Source organism: Plectropomus leopardus, chromosome 24 (genome assembly GCF_026936395.1).
Source record: "Plectropomus leopardus strain MGB_pleo_1.0 chromosome 24, ASM2693639v1, whole genome shotgun sequence".
Taxonomy (NCBI): Eukaryota; Metazoa; Chordata; class Actinopteri; order Perciformes; family Serranidae; genus Plectropomus; species Plectropomus leopardus.
In genome coordinates, this window is record NC_142199.1 from 11,122,735 (window position 1) to 11,146,903 (window position 24,169).

At 37.9% G+C, this 24,169-nt stretch overlaps 2 protein-coding genes across 4 annotated transcripts in view; both read right to left on the minus strand.

Moving 5' to 3' along the window:
* appa (amyloid beta precursor protein a) overlaps nucleotides 1-2,327 on the minus strand; it is a 49,098-nt gene extending 46,771 nt beyond the window's left edge. For both annotated transcript variants that reach the window (XM_088074209.1, XM_042513407.2), the window contains exon 1: nucleotides 2,139-2,327. In XM_088074209.1, coding sequence (XP_087930335.1) covers nucleotides 2,139-2,198 — 60 coding nt within the window. In that variant the 5' untranslated portion in view covers nucleotides 2,199-2,327. The remainder of the gene's footprint in view (nucleotides 1-2,138) is intronic.
* A 2,511-nt stretch (nucleotides 2,328-4,838) lies between these two features.
* Nucleotides 4,839-23,381, minus strand: cyyr1 (cysteine/tyrosine-rich 1). Of its 2 annotated transcripts, XM_088074738.1 has the most exons (5): nucleotides 22,966-23,381; nucleotides 19,448-19,806; nucleotides 10,696-10,795; nucleotides 9,437-9,597; nucleotides 4,839-6,686 (listed from the first exon to the last, which is right to left on the minus strand). In XM_088074738.1, the coding sequence occupies exons 2-5, from the start codon at nucleotides 19,473-19,475 to the stop codon at nucleotides 6,553-6,555; spliced, it is 423 nt and encodes a 140-aa protein (XP_087930864.1). In that variant the 5' UTR covers nucleotides 19,476-19,806; nucleotides 22,966-23,381; the 3' UTR covers nucleotides 4,839-6,552. The 2 variants fall into 2 exon arrangements, with proteins under 2 accessions (XP_087930864.1, XP_042369158.1); XM_042513224.2 differs by lacking the exons at nucleotides 19,448-19,806; nucleotides 22,966-23,381 and adding an exon at nucleotides 15,481-15,825.
* Between the last annotated feature and the right edge of the window lie 788 nt (nucleotides 23,382-24,169).

Here is a 24,169-nt window from a genome sequence, read left to right on the forward strand (position 1 = left end):
TCAAGGAAATTACACCTCTGACATGACATGATCGTGACATGCCAGTTTTGCGTTTTTGATTCACATTTTCGCGACACATAAGCAGAAAATCAAGTAAATGACGTGTTAAAAATAGATATTTTTTTGCAGTGTATATTCAGAAAGCGATATTCTTGGCAAGGACGCTTGAAAAATGGATGAGCAAGGGATTTAGGAACGGTCCAAGGGGAGGACAGTTTTCAATAACGCCCTTAAGCCTTTATTCAATTAGACTGCTGACATTAATAACTCTACGACATATTAGAAACGAGGTTGAAATGCAACAATGATTGCCAAAGCTCCTGTTGGCTTCCCAGTTTCCCGACCCTCGATAAATGCTGCAGTGCACCGCCGCCATCTTACTTCTCTATTCTCTCCATCTGACTGAAATATGAGCGAGGGTGATAATTAGGATTGTTTTTTGGTAAAAGTGTCATCTTCACGGGCTCGTTCACTTCAAAAGAGACAAAATCTGGCGTCAAGTCTTCATTACGACTGAACAAGGCTCCTTATTGACTTATTTTTCAGTCCCAAAACACGCCCACTCCCTTAAAATTAGCCCTCGGGATATGGAAAATGAGACAATACGCTTTTCATCAATTCCGCGTTATTTAACAAGTTTAAATGTGATTCAATCGGCAAAAGTGTCCAGTAAATACGCGTTTCATACCGACAGAAACATTATGCGCAGTGTTTTGGAGGGCACGTCGTTTGACAACTTGTTTCTAACATTTTATAACAAACACAAAAGCGACTTGCCTCTCGGTTTAACACAAAATGAAACATAATAATCAGCCTTTTTTTTACAACAAAAAAGGTGACGGACAGCCTCTCCATTGTCACACAGGCTCAATAAACCAGTTATTACACGATTACAGGGAGACTTAGAGAGAAGCACCACGGAGCATCGAAACGTGGACATTTAAACATAACGACGCGTCAAATGTCTATATATCCAGTGAGGTAAATCACAAATACAACGACAAACAATCAGAAAATGGCCAAATGTTTGCATTACGTTATATCAATCAATGTGTGGTCTTTGATTTAAAATGCAGAAGTGTTTCTACTCAGTAACAAGCTAGCTAGACTTTAATAAGATACTTCCGGTTACATCCTTCAATATAAAACTATGAGCAAATGTGCGTAAATTACCAATCTGATTAAAAATATGTTTAAGAACTCATAAAAACAACATTTTTTTTACCTTAACAATATTAATTTTCGCGTAACGACATCCATTGGCCTATGACTTAGCTGTTTGTGGGTATCAAGTTGTCACGCAGCAGCAGATTATCAGACTATAGTACAAGTATGTCAAAAATAGAAATACAGTGAGGGACAAAACTATTGGCATTAGTGTGTTAATTTTCAAAAATATAAAAGTGTATAATGTGCTAAGTGTGTAAAAAATATATAATAAACAATTGGCACCACTGTGTAAAAATATAGAATAAAATTAGAGAAATAATAACAATTAGCATTAGTATGTCCATATTTAAATTTAGCCAATAAAAATCCTTTGTATAATGTGCTAAGTGTGTACAAAATATAAAGCTATATGCCTTTTGCTACAATACAAGTTATAAAATCACTATGTTATGTTAGAAATATAAAAAATAAGTGATGCTACAGTAAACAGCCACATACATGAATAAAAGGAACAATAGGAATATAGAATATGTGTAACATGTTTAACATAACCTACATTCAAGAGTTGAAAGAATATTGTACATTTCAATCATTTCACTGAGGATTGCGTTAGTTGCACCAATTATTGCTGTAAAGACAGCGTTTGACAAAACATTTCACCTTGAAAAACCCCACTGGACATTTGTAAAATAACAATTGTAGAATTATTCTTTTGTGGATTAAGTCCATATACTAAACCTTCTACTGTTAATAATTATGTTAGATACGATTTAACTATTTCATTTGGACTACCTCTAATTTCTTTGATTAAAATCTTACACTCAAAAATATTCCAAGCTTTAGCTCTGAAGGTCCAACCACCCAGCTTCCGGTCTCCTTGTAGCTAACGTTAGCTAGCCTGACGCAGCTGACAGCAACAATATGGTGGAAATACTGCAAAACCTCACACAAAACACGATTTTTCCTACCTCGGCAGCCAGAGCCGAAGCCGCTACGGCCAGCAGCAGTAAAGCTACTCGGTCCCCCATGTCGTTTCGCTGACACGACGCTCCGAAAGGCAGCGTTTCACCGAGCGGTTTCACGTTAGCGTCGTCGGGTGGGAAACGGAGTTGTGCTCAGCGCCGGTGACTCCCGTTGTCTGACTGCGAGAGAGGCTGCACAGCTGCTGAGCGCCGGATCACCTGACCGCAGCCGAGTGGGATTAACGCGCGCGCGCACACACGCGGGGGATGCGCGCACAGTCTGTCACTCACACACATTTTCTTTCTGCAGTGGTGGAAGTCTACGGAAGCGTATCGCTGCCCCTCAGAATAAAAAAAAATACGTATCAATTTCACTCTATAACGTGATAAGTTTATTGTTATCCGGAGTATTCACATCGTTTACGAAAGTGAAATTACTAATACAACCTTCTTAAAATACTATTTTACAAGTAAAAGTCCTGAATTGAATATTTTAGTGATGCAAACGTTAGTATGAGCAGGAAAATGTACTTATTAGTACATATTGTGGTATTAAAGTATTAAAACTAAAAGTACCTCATTCAAAATTTAATAAGTAAATGAAAAAAACATATATATATAATTATATATATATATATTACACACACACACACACACACACACACACAGTATACAATTCATGAAACAGGGCAAAGAGGCTACTGCAGAGAATTAAGCACTGACTGAGATAAACTCTAATTTTATGGCACACCTAATGACACTGCACGCTAACACCCTCTAGCAGAGGCACTGCAAATTACACCATCAAATCACACTATCACATTGTGTCACATTCCCTGTGAAGCCCCCGCCCAAATTATTAAAGTTAACAATTCTTAAAATACCCCCCAATAAAATGATAAGAAGTATAAAGTTAAGTCAGATGGTACTTAACTTGCCCAATCGGTGAGACACCCCCTGGGATCTGAGCTTGAGGCGCCGTCCAACTCCCCGGGGAAATGGTTCGTTGGACACGCCAGTGTTGGCTTAGCTTTCAGCATTGCTTTGGCTGCGCTTCAAAGCGAGCTTCCTGCTGCTTCAGCAGGGCTTCAGCTGGCGTTGGTGCTGCCTGGACAGGGCCTCAGTGGGCTTCAAAACTGCTTCGATGGAGCTTCTATGGTACTACAATGGAGCAATGGCGGCACTAACTATACCCTGCCCTGGCTATCTATAGGAGGTGTTTGTGCCTTCCCTCCTAATGCAGAAACCACTAAACCTACCAAACTAGCCTCATCGTTGGCAGGCCTAACCTACCACAAAGTCAGTGTCTTTTGTCTCTTCTTACAGAGTCTTTCCCGCCTGCACTCAGGCATACCTGCTACCAGCTCAGTCAATCATCAGCAATCATCAAGGTCTTAAGGCTTTTCTTACCAATATGTAATACAACAAGTAAATATTATCACACAGATGTGTTCAGGGCACGACCCTCATAAAACCTATGAAGTTTCAGGCAGATCAGACAATGTACACCAAAGTTATGACAATTTCCTGTTTAATCGGGAAACATCAAAATTTGATGGGAAAACCATTAAAGTTTTGCACGGACCTTTGAGAACCTTTCATCACCAAGGGGTTAAAATTGGACACACTAAATACGCAGTCGATTGGATTAATCCTGTGGGACGAGTTCGCAAAAATTCAAAATGTCTGACTTACTGTTGAGTTTGGGGGATGGGTCCAAGATGCTTTTTTGTGCGTCTAGTTACGATACATAATAGAAGCCAATGTGGAGCCATTTTGCCACATCCGTATCCAAAACCACCAAAATACAAAATTTTGCGCCAGGCCGGACATGCATACCAATTTTTGTGAGTTTTTGGGCATGTTGCAACTTAAAAAAATGTAATTTATTTGGCAGAAAAATAATAATTCTTTGCATTCCAAGAGGGTCCTTGAATTGTTGGGTGCTTGGGACCTATAATATATCATAATGATATATATTTTAAAATATATATTTTTTTAAACCTGCATATTTGGTTTTATTTATTCATTTGCTATTTTTTATGCAATCTACTTGTTTTTTTTTTTAATGTATTTTCTTCTTTTGTTGCTCATTGCCTTCTTATTTTATTTTTCAAAGAGATCAGCCAGTTTGTCCAGGTTTTATTGGGTTAAAAAAAGAGCAGTTATAGCTCTATCTTAATACTAATTGCAATGTGCCATAAAATGCATAAAATGAACCAAGGAGTTTTTTTTTTTGTATGTCTGGACATGATCGACAAGTCTACCAGATTTCATACATGCAGGTGAGAGGGTTGCCTCGTTGACACTATAGGGGGCGTTACTGAGGCATGTTAGAAAAAAAAAAATTTAACTTGATTATTTTACAAGGGAAAAAAACCCCTCAGTATTATAAAAAAAAGAAAAGAAAAAAGAAACATCTAAAAAGCTCCAAATTACCCTTTACAATGGGCTCAGAAACACCCCAAAAGCTCAAAATTATTACTATTTTTTTAAACAGGAAGAAAATAAAGGAAAAAAATCCCCAAAGCTCTCATATTTCTCAATTATATCTTAAAAACACACATCCCACCACTAAATATTTTTTCATATAGAAAACCACAATAAAAGACTAAGACACACTAAACACACTAAAACACTTAAGGGCAACTACAAATTCTTACCTATTATTGATGATTTCTATGTAGAAATGAAGGGTTGACATCATTGTTCATCCCTTAAAAATGCTTTAATCACATATTTAATTTACAATACAGCCACTGAAACAGAAAAAAAGTCTTAAAAATCAATCATTAGGAAAATCCTTTCCATCATTCACAGTCATCCATCACATGTATTAGTTATAGCACAGTGAGGTCAAGTCAATTTCAATTACATCCTTAATTTCACCATTAAATTTAGTTGAGTTTATTTTACAAAAAACCCCACTAGGAAACGGATTGCCTTGAAAAATGTTAATATAAGTTTTAGTTAACTTAAAATGTATAACATGTTATTATTTTTTTTAAGTTAAATCAGACTAACTTGGTTGACTTAGGTTGCTGTCACTTTTCATTTTTAAGTTGCAACAAATTCACAAAATGTAATAATGTAATAATAATGTAAAGTAAATACGCCGAAATTTTAATTAAATGTAGCAATTGGATACAAATAAATAAATATAAATTAAGATTTAATACATATATTTACTTTTTCAAGGCAATCCGTTTAAAAGATTATTTTAAGTAAGACCAACTTGTCAGATTGTATCATGTAGTGTACACTGCTAATGATGAATTCATGATCCTCAGAGAAAAAAAAATTCAGATTTTCAGCTGGACATGATGTGACCCCTCGTTCAGTTTTCCTCGCACATTGTGTCAAATGTAGCCAGTGGTAGGTGGTGAGTTTTTCTATCCCAGAGTCAAATACTGTTGCAGCTGTGCTACCCGCTCCTGTTTTTTATGTTTTTAGGTTCCTGCTGTAGAGAGAGCTTCAATGAGCTGAGCAACCATGAGGGCGACAGAAAGACTCAGTTGCCACTGCCGTTTTGTCTTACCTGGTTTTTGGTTTGAAGTCGTCATTTGTTTGGTTTCTTATTGTTTGCAGTTGGACCATGTGCTTTTGTGTTGCCTCGTTTTAGTTTTTGGTGTTAATTTGGTACATTTAAGTACTTATTTATGTAAACAGTGTTTACTTGGTTACTTTGTCACCTCACTGTTGAAGTATTTCCCCCAATAGTTTTTTTTAGCTTTGTGATTGTTTCTGATTGTATATTTTAGCTGGTATTGAGGTAATTTGAACACTTTAAAACCCCCAATATTTGGCCTGGTGCAGCAATAGAAACAGCTCATTACCAACAACCCAGTCCTTTCAAGTTGCCATTAAAGTCAGTATAATTCTGCATTATGTTCAAATATTTGGGTCTACACTTGACAGGTCCAGACCTGACTTGTGTAAAACAGCTTTAATCATCAACTTCCACCTCACTCACTGACATAAATCAAAATTTTTTTTGTAACTTTCTATAAAAGCAATCTCCACCGTGTCCTGGAAAGACTTTTTTCCTCCTCCACTGATGTCAGGTTCCCCTCCATGCTGACAAAGGTAGTCTTCACCTTCATCAAAGCACCATGCTGTCTTTGATGTGCACAGCCAGCCACGGATAAGGATATCAGTTATTAGCAGGGAAAAAGGACCAGCTGAAGGCGCGGCTAACATTTAAGGCTATCAGAATGTGGAGTGTTCGGACCAACATTGTGCTAAATTATTATTCATTGCGCCGCCATTTGGTCCAGACTCCAGCTGTGACATTTACACCTTGCAGGGAATTCTGGCCTGCTGCACAATATTGCACTGGATAACCCTTTTTGAGTTTTTTGTAGGCCCCTAAAATTGTCTTTAACCTCCATTAAAGGCCAGAAATGTATTAAAAAGAGATTCACTTGCGGGTGCAGCCAGGGTACGGAGGAGGGGGGGAGTAGTTGGCCGGCCGAGGCTGAGTCGGAGTGTAAGGCGGGGGGTGCAACGATGGAGGGTACATCTCGTAGTCGTAGGTGTATGGAGGAGGAGGACCTGAGTTCAAGGAAGAAAAAGTTCAACAGTCAGGTCAAAAGCATTTCCTGTCCCCATTTTACATGATTTTAACAAGACAGTTGCGCCCTCTGGTGGCTAACCTGACAAACAGCACCGTCTGAGTGAAGGACTTTGACTGAACCTGATGAAGATCAAAACTAAGGCCGCAAAAAAGTCCTTTTATTGACCACAATGCATCATCAGGGGAACTTACATTATTCACTAAAACATCAAAGCAGCAGAGATGAAACAAAAGATGAATGGAGTTCATAAACTTCAAACTAAAGAGTTGCATCAGCAAAGCATCAATTTATGGCGCTATATGAGAATAACTCAGTCTATCATGTCACGGGGGAGCTTTATTCTAAAATGTCTGTGAAACTGTGGCGAAGCTCAGTATGAGACTTTGTAAAATGAGAAAAAAGCGTCTCAATACATATTTTATAAACATAACACAAAGATTTAAATGCAACATTTGTTTTTCCTCCCATTTTCACAGATTTTAGTAAAAGATGTAAGACTTTTTTAATGCAGTAAATATATTTCTGTCAGATTTTGATCATAAACTTGGTAAAATCTGTGCTATTGAGCACTTTTCCAAGATAATCCAACCGCCTGACAGGTGTAGCATGTCAGGATGCCATGTGATGGTCACAGTAAAAGGACACTTGAAAGTGTGCAGTTTGATTGCAGCACAATGCAAACAGATGTCACAAGTTTTGACGGAGCGTATCATTGGCACACTGACTGCAGGAGTGTCCAAAAGAGCTGTTGCATGTGAAATGAATGCATGATAAAAGTCTTAGGTCTTTAACATAACCTGTAAAAAAAATGTCTTTGTTCTATGTATTTAGTTTTTCGTATTGCTCCTTCTTGCTTTTGCAAAAATCTGCCACGCCTTAATGAAAACACTAAATCAGAGCCTTTTTCTTTTTCATGTACACTGCTGTGCATGAGCAGTGACTGACACTGTGTGAGAGACTCCTTCTGCCTCTCATTGGTGGATTCTTGCAAATGTCATTGGGAGGCAGTGGAACATGATTTTTCATAGATTATCTGTCTCATGCACTGCTGTGAGGGTGAAATGACAGTTTCAGTTAACAATGCAGAAAGTTATGTTAAAAAAAGTTGCTTACTGTAGCTTTAAGGTTATTATGTAAAGTAGGACCAGTAAATAATTTAAGCACTAATCACCGGGTCAGTTAAACTCATCTGTGGTAGTTGAGCAGGAAGACACAGAAAATGACTCATGTCACTGTAGCTACATACAAACGCTTTCATATTGCATGGCTTTGTGTGTTGGAGCACCATGTTTATGAAACATGATCAGAGCTGCAGGGCAGAGCAAAGAGCGGCGGTCCAGCGTAGCATGAAGGCGAAACACAGAGGAGAATGCAACGTGATGAATAAATGATGAGCCCCAGAAAAAACTGAATATTCCCGGGCCTGCAGAGTGTCACCAAGTACAGACTCTGATGTACCTGTGAGTACAATGTGGGAACATTGTCACCCATTTGCTCCCTTTTAAACAGGAACAGGGTGTAACAGACGTGAAGCAGTGAGAGCAGAGGGAAGAAAAACATGCTTACGGGAAGTTTGGGTGTATTTATGTGTGTAAACTGCTTGAACTGAGCTCACGGTTACGTCTGAAGCTTTTATTTTCTGAAAAGAATCAGCTCTTTTTGTGTTACTGTCAGCAATGGTGCTCGAGGCCAAAGTGGATCCTGTAACATCATACCACTATTCTGCTGTTTTCTTTTCATAATGGTCGCCTGAGGACAGGAGATGAGGTGTCACTGTGGCACAATGTGATATGATCCACTCTACTTACTCATCATGCACACACTGTTAAATAACTTGGAACCACTGTCTGGTTAGTCATACAGTATATTACATTATTTTGTAGTATTTCATAGATGAGTAACAAATTATAATAAAGTAAAAACTCGACTTTTTGTGGAAAGTTCTTGTGGCTGGTGGGTGTGATAAGTTGGTACAATTTCTGATGCATCGTCGTTATGATACCAAATTTGTTGTGCTGTCATTACCGCCACACCTAGATTCCAATTCTGTGGGAAACACTGCAGATACAGGGGTTAGAGTTCCTTACACATTTATTTATTTTTGGAGGCCTGCCACAACTAAATCATTTACTGTCAAAACTAGATTTTTGAGCTGGACTACTCATTAGGAGCACTACCGGAGTATACAAACCTTTAGATTATTTATAGCACACTTGGGGCAGTGACAACACATTCGAAAGTCAGCCGCATTTAAAGTGGAACAAGGTAAATTATTGACTGACTTCATTATTAACAACAGTTTGCTTTGCTGCCCTTAGCGCTCTGATCTGCAGTGTTAAAGCTCATTTATTACCACGGTAACTACAGGTGTCGCCAAATCAGCCTGGGCTGAAAACTTCACAATTTCTAATTTTTTAAGGTTCACAGACAAATAATTAGTGTCAAGTTTTGATTTGAAAAATTGATTTGGCTGGTGAATTTTCTTTAAAAGTGCATGTGTGATTGATATGTTGGCACTATGTCTTAATATTTATAACCTGCATCAAAATCTTTATTAGCATTACTACATTTTTTATTTGTGCATTAAGGTACGCCACTAGTGAAAAACTTTAATTTTGAAAAGTCTTTTGGCTGGTGTCAACATTTATTCATTAGTATTAAATTGTTGTGAAAAATCTGTCTGGCTCATCTCTTTTGTTCAAAAGTGTGTGTGTCTTGTCGACCCACCTGGGTAGCCCTGGGTCACAGTGTTGATGTAGGAGGTGCTGAACACGCCGACCCGAGCACCCCGCCCGTTCTTCATGCACATACATACACACAGGAACAAGGCAGCCACCGCCCCCATCAGGAACACCACGCCGAACACGATACCCGAGATGGCAGTGCCCCTGCAAAACACACACACACACACACACACACAGTGAGCCACCCAAGTGTGAGAGGAGGCAGCTGTCTCAAACAGACATGCTACTTCTAAGTTGCTGCCATGGAGATGGAGTGCAGCATCTGATGTAACTCGGCAGTGTGATGTGAAGTGTGTGACAGAGTGTGTGAGCATTGGTGTGTGTGGTGTGTTCGCTGCAGAGGAGTCTGTGAATTGGCACCGTAAAGTAGAAAAAACACTCATCATTAACAGGTTGGTTACGTCTTCATAGTCAGCATTAGTCAACATGTTAGAATCAGCACCGGCTGCTCTCAAGAGCAGCAAACTGACTTTTCCCCGAGTCATTTAAGGTAGCACAGAGAAGTATAATTATACACACAAATCATTAATACTTTTGTTAACAAACTGTGCTTCATCTATTATGCTTTCAGGTTACTACTTGTATTTAAGGTTTCTACTTCAACATGTTTACATACTTTTATGATTAAAAACACTCTACATTGAAAAATCACAAAAAGCCTCTTGAAACAGCTGTACATGTTGTAAAAAAAAAAAAAAAAGATCCGAAATCTGGGAGAAATTACCAACATAACCAACCACGATTACATGTTTGATGTTAGCATGTAGTTACATATAGTAGTGCAATTGCAACTAGGGAATGATTCTCAGAACTTTTTACTGACATGATACAGCAAGAATATGATCCAAATAATTATTATAATAATTATTAGTAATTATCAAAATCTGAAACAAAGATTACACGTTTCCCTAATGTTTGCATGAGAAAAACTGTAATGGTATGAAATTAAAGAGAAATTTATATCACCAAACAAGTTTACATTGCCCTAATAAGTATAAAAGGTCCCCTTTAAAGGAATGAGAAGTGTGAGAACTAGGTGAAAGTGTTACAGCAGCTGTGCTGGATCAAGGCAAACAGAGGTTAAAGGTCAGACCCTCTTCTGGCATGTGAAAAGACAGCTGGTGTTACTTGCTCTCTTTCATTTGATCTTACTGCCATCACCAAAACTGCACAAACCTCTCGGCATGTGTGCAGATAATGAGTCGGTTGTCTTAATTTACTTGTGTGCGTGCGTTAACTCACGAGAGGACGTCCCCCACGTAGGCGTAGTAGGAGCAGCAGAACTGCGGCGACCCATCACAGCAATACTCGATACAGCCTTCACACTGAGCTTTACTGCCGCCTGCAAACACACACATCGACACACACTTTAGAAGCTGCTAATGCAGGATGTTAAAGTTTGTGGAGCCAGAAATCAGCAGCAATTCCCTGAGTGCCGGCAAAAATAACAGAGAGGAGAGTCACTTGCTCAGATAAGCCTGTAAGAAAGAGTCTTTAAGAAACACATTAAGTGAAATAATCAAGAACAAAAACACATGAAACAGGTTACAAGAAAAATAGCTTTGGCACTGGTATATTTAAAGTTGTTAAGAAGTCGTAAGTGTCCTCTGATAATAAAAGATGACCTGAAAAGAAACGATTAAGTCTGGTCCTGTTATCTGGGTATTTTTTTAACCTTTTCCTAGATGAAAAAAAAATCACTATAATGAAACCTTTCATGAAATAACCTCAAAGCACACCACCTCAACCAACAGCCTCTATTTATACCTTCAAAGGCAGGTTTAAAAGCGCCAAGACAGACGATTTATTATGCGCTCAGAGAACTGGAGAAGCACTTGTCGGTTTTTAAAAGGAGCAATCAATACCTGTGGAGCGTCTGGGGAAATAAAAATTTAAAAAAAGATTACTGTAATGAACGGGGACCTTGGGTCTTGCTCTAATAAACCCAGCCAGCACATTATTATCACATTTATGCATTTTAAATATCACATCCGATTGAATCTTTCTTGAATCAAGATTACGACTACAAATGGATTCAAAGTGAGGTTTCTGGGTACATAATACAAAAAATTACATGGTAACAAGCAGCTACTCGATGCTGCTATGTAACAACTATGTCACATTCAACTCTGTTAATAGCGGACATGCCTGATTTGGTTTTCGATGTCCAGGCTGACTGAGGCAGCGAATCAGCCCACATGGCTGACCATCTGAATCCAACACTGTAGGCTGCAAACTGGCTGAATACGACAGACCAATCTATGACACAGCCTGAAAAATTGCACAATTCTTATAAAAGCACGACACGATTGAGGAGTTTGGACCAGGTTTAGTTGCCTTTCAAATTTGATGACATAAATAGCAGCAAACCTGTTTCAGTTCTTTTTTTGTCTTTATCATGAAAGTTTTTGCCCATCTGTTGGCCAGTTTGTCATATGCTATGATATCTCGAGTACCCATGAGGAGATTCAAACAAAAACTGGTGGACAGATTAGGAAAAAAGTTATTGGATTTCAGTGGAAATTTATTTAAACACTTACACCATTTTACTTTAAACTGAAGATTTCGGCTTAAACTATTTGCTGATCCAAAGAAAATTGAAAGAGTCAAAAATTCTGTTAATTGTTCAAGTTGTTCATCAAGAAGAATATTATAACTGATCATTAACTGCAACTGTAGAGGAGATAAAGACTGAAATCTGAGAGATGTTTGCAAGTTAATTTGATTGAAATGATGTCTTCAGATTTAAAGGGGCATTCCATTTTCACACACAATATTAAGTTTATTCTAAATCAGGACGACTTTGGAAAGGTTTACGTCCCTCTTGTGGTGGACCACCATGTTTTGGAAAATAATATGGACAGTATCATTTTTGATCCTGTTTGAATTGTGCCATAAATTACATGTTTTTCTGTGATTAATTTCATCTTTATTTTTATTAATCTTCCTGTTAGTGATCTTTTAATTTTACCCTGTGAAGGACTTTGTAAAGCCAGTTTCTTCATAAGCGCTGTGACTGAATCATTGATCCATCTGACTTTTAATAATCTGAATGACTGACGTTTCACCACGATGATGTTTTGAAGAGCATATGTATAATTTGTGTCAACAATTCAATGAAATCAAACAATTATTTGTCTCTCACCATTAACCACTCCACTTTTTCAAAACTTTGTTTACAAAAAAGGATCCCATGGGGGACACCAGAGACAAGGGACTTCACCTCTCAATGCCCTGAAAATCTGAGAAAATCACCCTGACGATGTCATCTTCGTCATCTTGGCATTGAAAAACACAAAAAAACAAGAAGCTGGACACTCCAGCCCCTGAATGGTTCTCAATTTTATGTCAATTACATGATTATGTCATCTGTACACACATCCATGCATACGCATACAGGCATGCACATATACGCATGTACATATACATAGTGCACACACGGAGTCATGAACACAAATCAATAACGACAATATACTGAAAGACTATATAACAAAACCAACACAAAAGTTTAAGTTAAGGTCGGTTCAGTAAGAGTAAGAGTGCATTTTTGGAGCTTTATCATGAATCCTAAAACTTAAATGGAAGTGCAATACTCCATCAGTGGGTCGCCCCTTAAACAGGAAGACAAAGCAGTTCAGGACCTGATGGACTGAAAATGTACCGAAAGACAGGAAGTGTGAATGACGGAAACAGGATCGTGAGCCACGGTGATCCAACGACTGAATTAATTACTGTCTGAGTGGGAGGTCATTAGAATATATGAAGTAAGACTGACGTGTGTTTGCGTGGGGGTCGAATGGAGGTGATTTAAGAGCCAGCATTTATTATTTTCTACATTGCCGCCATTCATGATCCAGCGTGATCATTTTACATCCAGCATGCTTACTCTGAAACAAGCAGACGTGGCATTTGCAGGATATATTACAAGCTTTTTGTGTGAGTGTGTGTATGTGATTAATGTGGTTCATCACCCACCCTCCCAGCTCTGCCATATTCAAAAGCATTATACACACAGCTGTGCCTCTGTGTACTCGTCTCAACCTGCTGCCACGACACGAGCCTTTTCAGTCTGAAGGTTTCCCCCCTCATGAGCTGCAATATTAGGTTTTTTTGCTGTCGTATGGAAGGTTGGCTTTCACAATCCTGCGACTTCAAATGAAGGACACTACAAAGAAAACAAGCTCTGTGCATGAAGATCTGCTTTCTCTCAGAAATCACTCGCTCAAATGATGTGTGCCTGGAGGCATGTGAGCACATTTGCAGGCTTGGGTTCGCATACTGGTATGACAGTCCTGCCTTTTAATTACTGCGGAGGATGCTTTTTTTCAAATAACTTGCACAGTGCTGTTTGAACTCAGGATGCAGTGGAGAAAACTGAGTGTGTACTCCTTTATACTGCAGTTTTTTGTACTTCTTTAAGCAGTGGCATCATTCGGCCCAGATTGAAACATATCTAGGGTAGGGGGTGGCTGTTTATTGGTTTTTTTTTTTTTATGTTCCCCAAAGCTACAAATATGTTACCTTGAGCCTCCCTGGGTGACTTGGAAGATGCATGAAGGGTTAATCCCACATGATGTGTTCAAGAACCAACCATAATTTCTGATTTAACAGTTTCTGGGATAAATGGTGTAATTTGGCCATTTCTACTTGATGGCTCTGTGGGTTTGGAAGGCACGTTTACTTTAAAAATTAAACAAAAAATTTAAAAGAAAAAAAAAAGGTTTCAAGAAAAAGAAATTCCTTTTTTCTTTTTGTTCTTTACAAATCACCAAAAAATTTAGAAGAAAATCAAATATGGCCAGATATCTTACAAGAAAATATTTAAACTGTGTTTCTAGAAAAAAACATCACTATCATCAAAAAAAAAATAAAAAAATATATATATATATATTTATATATATATATATATATATATATATATATATATATATATATATATATATATACACATATATATATATATAAATAAACACAAAATTGCCAAAAAAAAATTAAGAGAAAAAAACTCCTAAAGAAAACACTCCTTCAAAATCTGCAGAACAGTGGGTTTGGAAATGATGTTTCTTTGAAAATTGGAAGTAAACTAAATATAAAATCATTTAAAGTTGTTTGCCCCTCCTTTAAGCCAAAATAAAATTCACAAGTCCCTCCCCATTGCTTTACGAAATTACTTGCCTCCGCCCTCTAGCACCAGCCCCTCCCCTCTCATAAATAACAAACAGTGCATAATAATTACAAAAGGTCGCAGGTCTAACAATCTGCCAATACTTGTACTTGATTGAATAAATTTAGTTAGATTTTGCCACTTAAAACAAAAGTCCATACTATTTTCCAACTAGTCAATAAATTTGTAATGATAGCCATTGTTAAGTATTCTGTTTCTACTCAATACTAACAACTACTAATATTTTTAACATTACAATTCATAACCCTAACCCTAACCCTAACCCTAAAGTTAAAAATGGTTAAATAAGCTGCCTAACTGCATAGAGAAAGCATGAAAATAGAGCTTGTTCACCAAAAAGGATGTTCCCCCCCGGACTCCTTCTACAGAGGTCCGGGCTAAGCCCCCAATGTCCTCATATACTAGACACGCCCCTGCTTTTTAGACAGAAAATATCTGATATTTTTTGTAAAGGTCTATAGAGGTTCCACCAGCTGACTCCTGGATCTGCATGGGTGGTCCCCGGAGCTTCTGGCTCCTGTCTCTCCACACGCCTGGAGACAATGGCACTATGTCCTCTATCCCCCACCCCTCCAGACAGCTTGTCCTCTTCCCTGCCCCCCAAACACAAAACTGTACCAAAAGTTTCCTGCAGTTTGGACTGTGCGTAATTTGGAGCAAAACGCAGCAATCGTCTTGCACTATAACATCACTGACTTTTCTTAACTTTCCCTTTTTCCAGCACGTTACTTCTGAGTCTAGAGGAGTCACATCGTGAATAAAACAATAATAAGGCGAATTTATGAACACGCGCGTGCTTGCAAAGGCGGTGAAGTTTGTAAACTGATTGGACAAAAACTCACCGGTGAATAAACAAAGCAGCAGCGAGTTCCTCAACAACTTCCATCTGACCGCCTGAGTCCTCCTCCTCCTCCAGGAGTTTTCCATGACCTTTCTCTCCCAGTGCGCCCACTTTGCTTTTATTTTCTTAATCAGTGCCAGCAGATAACAGACAGCGCTTCTCTCCAGTCACCTATTTGACTCTTTCGGGAGCATTGTTGTGCCCTCCCCACCCCGCCACACACAGGACTTATAACTATTTCCTCCTTTTTTTTATAAAGAGGAGCTTCGTTTGTTCCTCCACGTGTGCGCGTCTTTTCCGCCGCTGTTGCGTCCTGTTTCCTCACCTCAGAGACTCACTGCTGAGGGTTTTATTCCGCTGCCCTCCGCTACCCTCCCCCCACCAGCCCCCGTTTGCTCAAATTACCCCGTTAACACACACAGAGAGAGAGAGAGAGAGAGAGAGAGAGAGAGAGAGAGAGAGAGAGAGAGAGAGAGAGAGAGAGAGAGAGAGAGAGAGACAGAGAGACACAGAGAGACAGAGAGAGACACAGAGAGAGAGACAGAGAGAGAGAGAGAGACAGAGAGACAGAGAGAGAGACAGAGAAAGAGAGAGAGAGACAGACAGAGACAGAGAGAGAGAGAGAGAGAGAGAGAGAGAGAGAGAGACAGAGAGAGAGAGAGAGCGCAGCATCAAGTCAGCCCCGATAGAAAAAATACTTCTGGTCGATATTTTCAAAGTAAAACTAATTAAAATGGCAATGTACATTATTTTAAACTAATTAAGATAAACTGATACTTTGTTAAATGATCTTTACTTTCCCTACTATACACAAAATGCATTGGTGAAGACTATATGATTTATTTTATTTAGAATATATTTGTATTTCTATGTTCAGGGACTGTTCGTTATTTATAAGAGAGGGGGTGGTGCAAAATAAGGAAGGCACTTCAAATAATTTTAAAACACTGGGGAAGGAGTTATGTTTTTAGCATTGTTCTCACTGCACAAAGAAGAAAAGACACTTGTTTTTATCACCCAATCGGCATTCATGGGAATGCAACACCCGGGTGATGCAATGACGTGCCGTCACTAATTACGTCCGTCTCCACTAAAGCAGCGCTAAAACATCAATCCAAATACATCTGCGCCGAGTTTGAAAGAGAGACTGAATAAGTGAGAGATAAAAAAAGAGTACTGAAGGGTACCTCTGTCCCTACTGTGATCTGCTGTCTATTTGTTCTCCGGCCTGTTTGTGACACACCAACAAAACAACCAACACACACACAAAAGCTGACCGAAAGGCCGACTCGTGTGCTGCAGCTGTGAGTTCACTGGCAGTGAGAAAGAAGCCTATCGCTTATATTTAGAGGGTTCATCCGTGTTTGAAAAACCTGTATGCAAGCGCTAATTTTGGTGGAAAGGGTATTTGGGGGTTAGGGGTTAGGGGTATTTGATTTAACTTAGGTGAGGGACATTCAACTTTAATTGGTTGTATTTTATATCTATTCTAAATAACCTTAGAAACTCAACAAGTTTGAAAGGCACATTTTCTTTAAAAATCTCCAAAATCACACATCTTATCATACCCAGAAACTGTGATATATGGTTATTTAGTCACTCAGTGAGGCTGAATATTTGTAGCCCCCCCACACCACTCTGATAAATAAAGTACAGTTCCTTTGCATTTAGTTTTGTTACAAACACAAATCTCACTTGTGACTTATTACTGAAATGTATTTATTGTTCTGTTCTTAATATTTAGATGATTTGTGTTCACTTGTAATTAATAGACTTAAGTTTTGCTATGTTTGTTATTTTTATTCCTTATTTTTAGGCAAAATTTGGCAAATGGTGATAGAAGTTGTTTATTCTGCAAAGCGGTTGCAGTTGGATTTTAAAAGCACAATGTTTTATTTTCTTAATCCAGTAAATATATTCTAACTGTTTCCAGAATTGTCAATTTACAAATGACTGATTAAAAATTTAAATATATTATTTTAGTAGTGTATTGAGGTGATCAAAGTGCTACAAACTTTATTAGTGATAATCAGGTGAGGTGATATTAGTAATGGTCATATTAAGTTCGTTTATGCTTTTATTGTGAAGACAGAATTACCTGTTTCCCGGTCCTGTTGTTATGTTTCTGTCAGTCTTGATGCAGACGGAGGGGAAACGCCTGTGTGTGCATGAGCCCCCTGCTTCACGCGCTGCTGTCACATCACGACCTCTATAAAGATGAAAGAGGAATCAGACAATGATCAGACTGTAATGACCCAAAGGCTGCACAGCACGCCGCTTCACACCTGTGTGACGACACTCAGGGCTATTTATTTTTTTTAAAGAACTAAAACATCACGAGGCGCCCTGCTTTCTTGTCAGGTTTAAATCTGTCCTGAAGCCTTTGTGTCATGGGGTAACATGATTTTATTAACACCTCTGCAACACACGTGTCATGTCAAAAACACTCAAAAGACAGAGTGATTCCACAGAGGCGTCCCCAGAAAAAAAGGGCCACCCAAAATTGTGCGTTGGCACACCAAAATCAAAAACCAAACTTGAATTTTAAGGAATTCTATGCTTTTGTTAGTATATTGGTTGGTTGAATACTTGGTTGAAACATGTGAAGACAGCAATGTGCAATGAAAGAAGGCATAACCCCAAAATTTGCAAGAAATTAGAAAAAAATGACCTCATAAATAATCTGGAATTTACTTTTTCAAAAGGTAAAGAAAAAGAAAGTAAAGAAAATCAGAACATAGGGTAACATTACAGTTCTTGTGCTGCTTTCTGATGCCCTTTACAAGTATTTAAACATTGTGAGAAAATTGGTGCAATTTCTTTCAAAAATATGGGGAAAAAAACAAAGAGCAACATGCTAAGAAATGTTCTACTAAGAAATCAGCATATGTAAAAAAATTGTTTGACCAGGGAAAAAGAAAAATAGCTGGGAAAAAGATACTAGCATGAAAGGGGCAGAGAGAGAGGAAGACATGCAGCAAAGGACAGTAGGTTGGAATTGAACCTGCAGCTGCTGTGGCAAGAATACTGTATATTGTTTGTACATGGTACACGTGCTCTACCAGGAAAAAAATATATTTGTAATTATCAAAATAATTTTCATATATATATTTAAATTATGTTACAGAATGTAATTATGTTTAAGCACTTTTTTCAGGTAATTTCCTTATTTGTTGGTTTTTTAAAAATGTATTTTTTTTTTTTTTTTTTTTTTTTTTTTTACTAATTTTCAGGAAAGTTTGTTGTACTTTTAACAAATTTATTGCAGTTTTTTGTCATTTCTTCTTTCGTAGTTCATTGCCTTCTTTCCATGTTTTTGAAAGAAATCATGCTTTGTTTTCTCAGTTTTCAAAGGGTCAGTCTGACAGAAGTGCAGGAGTGAGTCTTGCATTAAACCAAAGTCCAGTTTATTCCTGAAAGGACACTCTTGCACCCACAGACAAAAGTTTGCAGACCCCCACACCCACCTGCCTCCCTCTGTGCTGGGAATATTTTGGATCAAAAACGCTACTTGTGTTAACCCATAGAGACTTAACTACAGTCATAAAACTGACAATTAAAGAGCTAAATAACTGCTAAAGGCTCCTGGTTGGCGGTGAACAGCCGTAAAAGTTCATCATCCAAAAATATTGTACGTTAAAGAATAACATATAACTTTGCTTTAAATAAAAGACATTTTTCCATCACATTTGTTTTGACAGACCGAATGAAGCTTCAGGCCAAAACGGATTTAGATTTTAAAATATGAATTCTTTTTGAAGTTTGCAAACTGGATCAAATTTGCCGTGATTTAAACAAACCTTTATGTGCAGCCCCGGGTGGCAAAAGGAGGAAGATAATTTAGTTCTGTGAAATGCCACCCACATTGAGCGGCGGTGATTCATAATGCCTTCCAGATGTTTCCTTTAAACCTTAATGATGTGACGCCTGAAAAAAACAAGCAGGTAAAAAAAGGAGCCATGACTTACTTGCAGACGTGCATATTAATGCTGACATTTTCCTCAATGATTCTTCCTCGTTAGTTTCAAAGTCAGGAAAAAAAAAAAAAAATTCACTGTGTCCATCATCGCCTACGCCGGTTGTTTAGGCTTCCAGAGCCTGGTGACACATTATGCCATTACGCAGATTACAGAGACGGCCAATCTTCTTCTTAACCATCCATAATTACAGGATAATGATTTCCTTTGTGCTGCGGTGGGAGCCGACAAGGCGGGAGATCATCTTCCTCAGGGCCCAACAGGAAGTGCCACACAGGCTTCAGCTTTTAGAGACCGCGGTGGGGCATTTTCTGGTTCCAGCTGGGGTTCAGAAAGTTCTCTGGAGATACCTGACAACAGAAAGATAGAAAAGTTAAAAAGAGAACACAGCGAGGTGAGGATGCAAAAAGAATTTGTATGTAAGACGAAAATACATCACTGATGTGCTAAAGGTAATTTCTACATTATTAATCTATAAAAAAGGAAACTGAGGAAATTCTGCATGATGTGAAATCCCTTTTGCAAACATATATGAGAGCTGGACTGTCCAGATATTCCTGAATGATTCATCGTGTATTTTAGGGACATTAAAAAGTGACGTGACAGGCAGCTGTAATATGTTATGTTAGTTGTATCATTATACACATATATTTTCATATTTTTCAGTTTTTTATTTTATTACTAAGTTTTTGTTTTTGTCTTGGTCTGGGTACTGATTTGGTTTGTCATATTTGTCTTGTCTTAGTCCTGTCTTGGTTTTGTATTGCTTCTATTTCACTTACTAATGACAGTTTTGTTTAATCTTTACTGGACTGACCAATTATTACTGTATTTTTTAAAACTGTCCAATTTGGAAAAAAAAAAACGATAAACAGATTGTGGAAAAAAAAGAATGGTAGATATCTGAAAAAAATCAGCTTATGCTAATAGCTGGTTTTAGTTGGTTTCAACTGGTCAAAGATGATGGTCCAGATGGTTTTGCTGGTTTTGCTACATGTATCTTTATACATATCCTGTGACAGAAGACTTAACTGGTTCATGCCCTTTGCTTTTCATCCAGATCATGACACAGTTATTTCTCTATACTCAAGGACATTTACTTGGTTTCAGTTTTACAGGAGCTTCAGTGGATAAACCAGCTAAAGTGATCATCACAAGCTAAACCATCAAAGATTTGCAAAAACATCATTTTTTTAAAACCATTGATTCACTTATAGATACAACGAAATACAAAGTCAACAAAGCGATGATAATGGATTGGTTATTGGATAAAAGTGATAAAGCAACAACAATAATTGACATAAAGATACTTTTCCATCCCCATTTGAAGCTGTTTTTATCAGTAGGGATGCTACAGCTTTCTAAATGGATTCATCACTGAAAATAACTTAAATATTGCAGCTCTGTGTTACAATAGCTGCTTGTTTGTTGCATCAGTCGAGCTTTGATTAGAGCTGAAGTAAGGCACTCATTTAACAGTCTGGTTGATCCAGCGGGGTGTCAATCCAGTCATCTCATTCTCAGATGAACATTTAAAAAATTGCAAACAGTTCAATAAGCCACTTCACAAGGACTGCGCCAAAATAAAATACTGGAGCACACAATTCACTTAAATATTTAATAAGTTGCAAACAACTCAACGTTTTGACGTGTAAGGGGCTGATTGCTTCAACTCAAAGATTAAAAACTATTTTAGAAACACTTGAAGAGCTGGATTATTGACAATATAAGGACATTAAAATTTGGTTTGATTTAGGGGTAGAAATTACAGTTAAAACCTCTTTCTCACCAAAATTATCAAGTATATGCAGGTTTTTTTTAAACATGGGTAAACCCACTAAATATGTCCTTTTCCTTTGTTAGAGTCAATTTAGTGTTTTTAATTCAGCTTATTTGTGCATCATTGCCCCTCGCTTGCCAGGCAATTCGATAGATGCTGACAGGATACTGAACCCTAAATAAAAGGAAGTGAGGCTTTCAGTTGTGGGGAAATCCAGAATTTGAAGCCTGCAGCGAGGATGGAAAGAGCATCTGAACTCCCTCTCCGCCTCTGCTCTGGCCGTCGACTTGAGAGAGGTAGAACAAGCCGCTGAAACACCCACTGTTGCACAGTAGAGCTGTGTAAATCACTCTGCAGGAGGTTTTTTCTCTTTTTTCTGTTGCATCACGTTTGACATTACGAAAGCGCCAGAAATCAGGGCTAGTGAGAGACAAGCAGTGGTGAACAGTAAACAGCAGCCCAGGGTGGATGTAATGATGGGTTTTTTTGTTTGTTTTTTTAAGATGATTTTTTTTTTTTAGCTTTTTTGCCTTTAATAGGACAGCTTAAGCGTGAAAGGGGATGACATGCAGCAAAGGGCTGAGGCTGGAATCGAACCTGTAGCCACTGCAGCGAGGACATATCCTTTGCACACTGGGCGTCTACACAACACACTGAGCTACAGGGCACACACACCAAAAGATTCGCTGACATCCAAAAATATGTTAACGAAGTTCATTCATGAAAAGGAATCAACTTATTATAAGGTGCACAATCTTGGAGTCAAAATAATCACAGCGATCAAAGGAAAAGTTCGGTCAACAAAAAATATGGCGAACCACTTCACCCTCTCTCCTATCAACCTGACCTAACACTCCCAATAATCACAAAACTAAGAAAAAATAATTTCCAAAACACAAAAATCCAAATCAATATGAATGTTACAAAATTCCCTCCTTTCAAAGTTAATTCAAGGCTCCTAAACACACTAAATAAAAAAAAAGCTAGGGAAAAAATGTCCAGGAGGTAAAAAAAGAATCAAAAAGCTATGAAAAACTATATTTATAATGATCACAATTACATCATTAAAATTGTGATAGAATATTAGCATATTTTTAGTGTTTTAAGTTTTTTCCAGGGCTCTTTTTTGTGACTGATTTCCAGGTCATTTTCTTATACTTTTTTTTACAGAAAGGACAAAGAAGAAAGGAGGATCTTAACAGATAGCTGCCATCCTCTCTCTTGAGCTCTGGGAGGCGCTACAGAGCCCGTCCGGCAACTAAAAATGTATTTAAGAAGTCCTTTATCACAAGTGCCTTCAGTATTCTCAACTCAACAAAATAACTGATGAGTATTAAACCACGGACAGACAATGACCTGAACTCACTGTTGTGTTAAGTGTCCCTAATGACCTGTTTATGAGCTGTGTTTTTAACTGACTGTCTGCTTTTCATTGTGCTGTCTTCTGTGTGTGACAGATTTTAACCCTGGTGGACAATAAAGCTATATTTTCTATTCTATTCTATTCTTCGAGTCAAAATCTTTTTTATTGAAATTTTTCAGTATAAATGCAGTGCTGAATGGTCATGGCAGGAATATGAGATAAGTCAAGGTATATATCAACAGCAGGTAGCATACATGTATCCAGAGAAACGTCACGGATAAAGTAAAACATAAATAAAGGTAAAGAAAAAGCTAAAATAAATACACTCGACTTTAGTTTTTTAAATATGAAAACATACACACTTACGATTGCGGAATTGCATTCTTCGACGTGCAGACTGAAGGCGGGAGACTCGTACCTGCAAACTTCCGACCAATAAGGTACCACCTGAGCCACGTACTTCCTCCCAAATTTCTCTACCACACATAACTCACTTCGGCAGATCCTAAACCATCGTCTGTGTTGAATATTTCAGTGTCTCTGCTGCCTCTGGGCCTGATTAATCACAGGTGTGCTCAGCTCCTCCCTGCACTGAGAGGGAGGGGCAGCACGTGAGCACAAAACACAACCCCCCAGCACCAAACAACGACGTATCAGGCAAACGTGCAGCTGTAAAGGTCAATTCAAGTAGCCACTGGGGCCCTGAAAGGTTATCAGGGGCCCACAAGTACATTTATGCCCTGCAGCAGTTTGCTCAGACTGCCCTTTTCTGCAAAGTTCACTCACCGCGGAGGGAAGAAATATCCAAATTAAATAAAATGATCAAATACTGCCATCTGGTGGACAAATGATTGAATAACAAAATATACGTGTTAACTGCACAAGATCATTCAAAAAAATATATCAAGTGTTAAAATGCCCTCCAAAACTCGCCAGGATTATAGAAATTGATCGGAATCCCTCATTAATTTTGTGTCTATTTATGGGCATTTACTGTTGTCTTTGTGAGGACCAGTATCATTTTAACCCTCTGAAACCTGAGCAAATTAGTTTGATTTCTCTCAAAAACATGGAAATGCAAGAATAATAATCTTGAGAAGAAATTATCCCCAAAATAGCAAGAAATTAGTAAAAAGTCAAAACCTGAAAATAAGCAAAAAGAAAAAAAATAAATGCAAACAATTTAAAAAAAGGGAAATTAACTGAAAAGGTGCTTAAAAATTCTTGTAATTTTATAACTTAATCTAAAATATGTAAATATGACTTTGATAATTAAAAATATAGATTTTTTCACTGGGGAAAAGCTCATATGGTAGAGCAGGCGTTCCATTTACAAAGGATATGTTCTTATGTATATATATATATATATATATATATATATATATATAGATAGATAGATAGACAGATAGATAGATAGATAGATAGAGAGAGAGATCTTGCTCATATTTATTTGTTAATATAGTCATTAATTTTTTTGATATTGGCAAAAATGCCATTCCATATAATATAAAAATTGTGAGTGCAAATCTGTGCAGCTTCCAACCCCAAACAGACAAACCACTCTGAGACA

Bases quoted from the DNA above. Each gene is read 5' to 3' on its own strand.
- cyyr1 (XM_042513224.2), bottom strand. From the start codon at position 15,565: ATGGAAAACTCCTGGAGGAGGAGGAGGACTCAGGCGGTCAGATGGAAG. The intron at 10,796-15,480 runs GTGAGTTTTTGT...GTGTGTTTGCAG, and splicing joins GCTGCTTTGTTTATTCACCG to GCGGCAGTAAAGCTCAGTGT. The intron at 9,598-10,695 runs GTGAGTTAACGC...TGTGTTTTGCAG, and splicing joins TACGTGGGGGACGTCCTCTC to GGGCACTGCCATCTCGGGTA.